At 57.9% G+C, this 6379-nt stretch overlaps 1 protein-coding gene across 2 annotated transcripts in view; it reads left to right on the top strand.

Annotated features, from left to right (window-relative positions):
* Positions 1-6: 6 nt before the first annotated feature.
* The window catches only part of CLCN2 (chloride channel, voltage-sensitive 2), a 13688-nt gene continuing 7315 nt past the window's right edge, over positions 7-6379 (top strand). For both annotated transcript variants that reach the window (XM_012732668.1, XM_012732665.1), the window contains exons 1-13: positions 7-265; positions 2479-2635; positions 2774-2905; positions 3262-3390; positions 3476-3609; positions 3706-3783; positions 3866-3944; positions 4063-4188; positions 4287-4371; positions 4461-4562; positions 5454-5538; positions 5696-5851; positions 6184-6253. In XM_012732668.1, the coding sequence (XP_012588122.1) occupies positions 194-265; positions 2479-2635; positions 2774-2905; positions 3262-3390; positions 3476-3609; positions 3706-3783; positions 3866-3944; positions 4063-4188; positions 4287-4371; positions 4461-4562; positions 5454-5538; positions 5696-5851; positions 6184-6253 (1405 nt within the window). In that variant the 5' untranslated portion in view covers positions 7-193. The remainder of the gene's footprint in view (positions 266-2478; positions 2636-2773; positions 2906-3261; positions 3391-3475; positions 3610-3705; positions 3784-3865; positions 3945-4062; positions 4189-4286; positions 4372-4460; positions 4563-5453; positions 5539-5695; positions 5852-6183; positions 6254-6379) is intronic.

The following is a 6379-nucleotide window of genomic DNA, read 5'->3' as shown; positions in this document are numbered from 1 at the left end:
CCTGGAAACAGCATGAATAAAACAGTCATCCGAGTGGGTCTGAATCAGTGTGACTCCCCCAGGGCCCCGTTTCCTTTGCAGCTCGGCCGCGGGGCTGAGGGGACCGGACGGTGCAGCGCGGGCTCGGCCGGCCGGGAGCCGAGTCCGGCCAGAGCCCCAGCTGCAGCGGGAGGCTTAAGGGCTGTGAGCGGAGATGGCGACCGCGGCCGCCGCAGCGGCGGAGGAAGGGATGGAGCCGCGGGCACTGCAGTACGAGCAGACCCTGGTAAGTGAAGCCGAGCTGAGCCCCGAGGACAGCGCTCGGAGACCACTGCTGCCGGTTACCCTCCCACAAGCTGGGGCCAGCCTAATCCTGCCCAGCCCACTGAGATGGGGCAACACCCCCGAGAGCCCGGGAGCCTGGAGAGCCAGGGGGTGGAAAGCTACATACAGGTTTTGGGCTGAGGCTGGAGGCCTGTAGAGGACAGGGACACCAGGTGCTCGTCCTAGGTGTCCTTCTGTTTAAGCCTCCACACACATCTTTGCTCCTCCCTTTCACCACCTGCACCCGAGTTCCAGCACCCCACTACCCTCCCCAGCAGGCACACACCCTTGAACTTTTTCTCTCTTCGCTATCTCCATCAAGTAAGACTTCCCCTGAGTCTGCATGCATGCAGTGCTCTGTGCTCGGCAGAGAAACTGGAGTGTGTTTCTCTGACTCGCTCAGACCCAGCCCCAGCCCCTACTCCTGGGGGCTGGCAGTCCAGCATTGGCAGGAACTGCTCATGGAGTGGTGGGAGGGAGAGGTGGCCTGCCACCCTAAGGTACTGGGGCTTTACAGATTGGGTCAAACAGGAATGGGCATTGGAATTGAAGCCTTTGTCCATAATGACTCAGGGTCTCTGGGTGTCCCTTGACTTCATTGGAAGCAGAGGTCCTGAGCTGACTCTTGGCCACTGTTGTAACTCCATGTTTGAGAAGCCGTTGCCCTTACTTGTGTCATTGGGTTGGGGGACCCAAACTCTAGGGAAAGCAGTGGGCCGCCCGGTGTCTCCTTTTTACCGGCTTGGGCTGGAATTTGCCCAGGAAGGAGACTGGGAGGAAACCTCTCTAGGAGGAGGGGGCCTGGGCTGTAACTGTGGTTGGGAGGTGCCCAGTTATGAGAGTGCGACTGAATGAAGCAGGATGAGGAGAGGTGGCGGGGTGAGGGTGGAGCTAGGGTGGAGGAGTGAGACTTCGAATAGGGTGGGAGGTGACTGTCATTCCGCACCAGCCCAAGACAGGGCACTCTGGTCAAGGTAACAGGCACTTCGCCTCTAAAACGACATCTATCTGTTGCATCAACCACATACATCTCCATCGCCTTTGCCAGTTCTCTTTCTATCTCTGGAATGAGTTCTCTGGGTCAGGCTCTCTCCCCCACACTCAGTGACCCCGCCTCTCCCCCTTCTCCTTCCGATCCTTTGTCTTTCTCTCATGCACTCACCTCCCCCTCCTACACTGTGTCAGCCTCTTAATACTCTACTCTCTGTTTTTCTCTTCCCCTTCCGTCCCTCTCATCTTTTTCTCTTCTCTGCCCCATCCCCTTTCCTCTCTTTTCCCCTTCTCTTCTCTCTGGTTCCCTCTCCTCCCTTTCCTCATTCTCTATCTTTCTCTCTCTGTCTCTATCTTTCCCTCCCTCTCCCCCCCCCACCCCAGTCCCAACAGGGGCCCTTTGTGTCCCGAAGCTCTGCGGGTGGCAGCCGGAATCTACTCTTCCCCACCCCCCAATACACGCCCAGCTTGGCAGGTCTAGCCCTGGCGACTCTCCCGTCCCATCACCCCAGTATCCACAGTCACAGTCCAGCCATCAGCTTCTGCTATCCCCCAGCCCACCACTGGACTCAGGGTGGGCCCAGGAGGGCTGCAGATACCAAGTACTCCACCCACCTAGAGAGACTTTCCACTCCCTGCTGGGCTGGCAGACCGGTGGGGGCTGGGGGTGGAGAATGGGGACAAGGGGATTAGGATGGGTGGGAGGGGTGCAGCTGAGTTGGGCACAGGCCAGAGGCCCAGCAGGAACGTGATAAGGATTGGGGCCCCGCCTGCGCCTAGGCCCAACTCAGCTGCCCCCAGCTCCGTGAGGCCCTCATTGTTACCCATATGCCCTTGACCATCCCTTTTCGCTGACCTTCCCTCCTCCTACTTGCACACTGTGCCTTAGGTTTTCCATCTTTGCTTTTCTGGGGCCTTCCCTCCCACTCTCCTCAGTGCCCCACCCCAGGCCTGTGAGAAGAGGACCAATTATGCTGCCACCCCCAGAGTTGTGTCCCTGTACCTTGGCTGTGCCCGTCACTCCAGCCAGGACAGCCCCCACAGACTGCAATGTGCATTGTTCCCATACCCCAAATCAAGAGGGGGTTTATAATGCGGGCGGCTGGCTGGGAGAAGAGTGGTGGAGGCCGTGGGAGTCCTCTCTGCCTCGCGTGTCTGACAGCCCCTATCTTCCCTATTGCTCAGATGTATGGCCGGTATACTCAGGACCTTGGGGCCTTTGCCAAAGAGGAAGCTGCTCGGATCCGCCTGGGAGGGCCTGAGACCTGGAGGGGTCCACCTTCCCCTCGGACTCCTCCAGAGCTCCTGGAGTATGGACAGAGCCGTTGTGCCCCATGCCGCAGTGAGCCCTGGGCTGGGCAGGAGACCTGGTTATGCTGTGCTAAGGGGGACAGAGGCCACTGAGCTGCTTTGGAGGGGGAGGGGACAGGGTAGGAGCACTTTGGTGCCAGCCTCCCCGTTCTCCCTTCCCTGCCCCCAGTCTGTTCCGTGCGCTGCCATAAGTTCCTAGTGTCCAGGGTTGGTGAAGATTGGATCTTCCTGGTCCTGCTGGGGCTCCTCATGGCTCTGGTCAGCTGGGCCATGGACTATGCCATCGCTGCCTGTTTGCAGGGTGAGGACAAGAGCTGTAGGGGAGGGCTGGGAAGAACCACCCTGCTTCCTCCATGCCTCGCCTGCCCAGGTATCTTGGCCACTTCCACTTCCCTGCCTAACCTGGGCTTGTCCTGTCTTCAGGCATAACCGTGGCCGCCTGCCCAAGTCGCCACTTCCTGCCTCCCCTGTGCAACTGACCCTCTTACCTCCAGTGACCTTTGTCCCAGTGAATGCCCTCTAGGGCCCCCCTCCCTACCGCTTGTACCCGGCTTGGTGCAATATCCTCTAGGACAGACTGTCATATCAGTCTGTCCCAAGGCCATGTGGGGACCGGTGTGCACCTCAGGGGTCGGGCAGCACGTCGTCTCCCCACAGCTCAGCAGTGGATGTCCCGGGGCTTGAACACCAGGCTCTTGCTCCAGTACCTGGCTTGGGTCACCTACCCAGTCGTCCTCATCACTTTCTCAGCTGGATTCACACAGATCTTGGCTCCGCAGGCTGTCGGTACCATAGGAGAGCAGGGGAGAGCAGGGATGGGGCCCCTGAAAACGGAACATCAACTGACCCTCCTGGGACCCTACGCTTCCAGGGTCTGGCATCCCCGAGATGAAGACCATCTTGCGGGGAGTGGTGCTAAAGGAATACCTCACCCTCAAGACCTTTGTCGCTAAGGTCATCGGACTGACCTGTGCCCTGGGCAGTGGGATGCCCCTTGGCAAAGAGGTAACCACAGGCTGGGGCATGAAGGGACCCCCCAGGGGAGAAGGAGCCGGGTCCAGGTTGCGCCCCTTCCCACTCATGCCTACTTCTACCCGGCAGGGCCCTTTTGTGCATATTGCAAGCATGTGTGCTGCCCTGCTCAGCAAGTTTCTCTCTCTCTTTGGGGGCATCTATGAGGTAAGAGGGAACCTGAGGGAAGAGAGAGTGGTGAGAGGGGCCGCTGAGCCCAGACTGACTCCCACTTCCCCACTCTCCCCAGAATGAATCGCGAAACACAGAGATGCTGGCCGCTGCCTGTGCCGTGGGAGTGGGCTGCTGTTTTGCAGCACCTATTGGAGGTGGACCGCCTGTCTAGCCCCCAGCCCTGCCCTGGCCTCCCTCTGTGCTGCTCTGCTGTGAGCCCGAGTCCTTTGGCCAGGCCAGGCCTCAGGAGGCACTCTCCCTGCCCCCTCGCAGGTGTCCTGTTCAGCATTGAGGTCACCTCTACCTTCTTTGCGGTGCGGAACTACTGGCGGGGCTTCTTTGCTGCCACCTTCAGTGCCTTCATCTTTCGGGTCTTGGCAGTCTGGAACCGTGATGAAGGTGAGGGGGTTTGGGGATAAAGGGAGCCCCCAAGATGGCTCAGGTGGGGGCTTGGGAGGCTGGATCTGCCTCCCTCTCCTCCTCTGTCTTCCCTTCAGAGACCATTACAGCTCTCTTCAAAACGCGATTCCGGCTTGACTTCCCCTTCGACCTCCAGGAGCTGCCTGCCTTTGCTGTCATCGGGTGAGGAGTTGAGGCAGCTGGGTGGGTCCCAGAGAAGGAGGTAAACAAAGGGATATCCCCTTTTACTCTGCTGTTTCTTCCCTCTCCAGTATTGCTAGTGGCTTCGGGGGAGCGCTCTTTGTCTACCTGAACCGGAAGATTGTCCAGGTGATGCGAAAACAGAAAACCATCAACCGCTTCCTCATGAAGAAGTGAGTTGCTTCTAGGCCCCTCTTGAGGCCACCTTAGATTGTGTGTGAGTCATACTGGGGTGGGAGGAGCCAGCAACAGGTGAAATCGCCAACAGGGCCCCATCAGAAATAGGCACGCTCTCAAGAAAGCCAGTCAGTGGTGTTTTCCGGGCCGATTGAACCTTTGACTTTATATGAATTACCTGAAAATTAGCACATTTGAATTTTTAGTTGGTAGCAATGCCTTCTGAATCAAAGGCTTTCTTAGGTCTTCAACCTAGCCCTAAAAGTATTGCTCCCTGGAGACTGAGTCTGAGTTTGCCCCCGGTAAAAATTTGGAGATGGGCAAGAGGTTTTTTTTTTTATCTCCAGAGCACAACTCTCTAGTTGTGACCCTGAGGATTAGGAGTGGGGAGGTCTGAGACGTGACTCCTGTTGGGACTGACGTCCTTCAGGGAAAGAGCAGCCAACTGAACCTGCTCCCTGTGGCACCTACGGTCAACTTTATGAGTGACCCCAGCTTCCCCCAACACTGACCTTCACTCTACGTCACCAGAGAAACAGACAGAGGCAGAAACTTCACACCCTCACACAATGTGCCCTTCAACCGGGGCTTCTGAGGGCAGGGGGAGGAGTCACAGCTCAGAGGTGTCCAAGAGAGGGCTGGGGGGTGGACTCTGTTGCTGTTGCTGCCCACTCAGGGAGTCAGGAGCCAACAGAAAGGCGTTTGGGCTCATCACCCTGGCTGCCATCACCCTCAGGGCCACGTATCATACACCTCCTCTCAGCACAGTGTGCTTTTGTAGAAGAGCCGGAGCTGCTGTGCCCTGAGCCGAGATAGGCGAGGGCATGAACAGTGCCTGGCAGGGGCACACGACCCACGTCTGATGGTGTGAAATCTCCACCCTCTAGACGCTTGCTCTTCCCGGCTCTGGTGACCCTGCTCATCTCCACCCTGACCTTCCCTCCTGGCTTTGGACAGTTCATGGCTGGACAGGTACCCCAGGCAGAGCAAGAACTCGAGTTTCCCTTGGGGTGTATCCCTCCGAAGGGAGGAGCCCAGCATGTCTGTGAGATCCCTCCCCCACTTGCCTGTGGACCCCTCCCTGTCATCCTGTCTGTTCTCCAGCCTGCGGCACCTTGTTCACATACAGCTGTCACAGAAAGAGACGCTGGTCACCCTCTTCGACAACCGGACCTGGGTCCGCCAGGGCCTGGTGGAGGATCTTGAGCCTCCTGGGACCTCACAGGCCTGGAGCCCACCGCATGCCAATGTCTTCCTCACCCTGGTCATCTTCATTCTCATGAAGGTGGGCTCCTTACACATGTACAGGAATATAAGTGTGCCGGGCATGATTTAAGCACTCTCTAGACAGAAGGTTCCTTTAAACCTCATGACAATGCCATGAGAAAGGAAGTATTGTTTAGATGTGAGAAATCTAGATACACAAGATGGCAGAGTGAGGCTCTGAACCCAGGCCACCTGGTTCCGGAGTCCTCCTTCCCATTGCCACTAGGGGATTTTGGAATAGTTGCAAAGTTTGTGTCCCACTAATAAGCAAGGTAGGCTCCTGAGGTAGAGCTGGGGGCTGCCTGGGGCCAGGTAGTGCCTCTACCTGTTTGAACTACTTCCTACCTGCAGTTCTGGATGTCTGCACTCGCCACCACCATCCCAGTGCCTTGTGGGGCCTTCATGCCTGTCTTTGTCATTGGTGAGTCCTCAGCTGCCTGTTCTCTCCCACCTGCGTCCTTCCCACCCACTGGCCATCTCCTGTCTGCCTGGGAAAGGGTTTCGGTCCAGCCCTACCCCTACCCCCAACCCCACAGGAGTGTCCCCT

Source organism: Condylura cristata, unplaced genomic scaffold (genome assembly GCF_000260355.1).
Source record: "Condylura cristata isolate star-nosed mole 26May11 unplaced genomic scaffold, ConCri1.0 scaffold00003, whole genome shotgun sequence".
Lineage (NCBI taxonomy): Eukaryota > Metazoa > Chordata > Mammalia > Eulipotyphla > Talpidae > Condylura > Condylura cristata.
The sequence above is the reverse complement of the archived record's forward strand: the minus strand, read 5'-3'. Positions and strand labels throughout refer to the sequence as shown.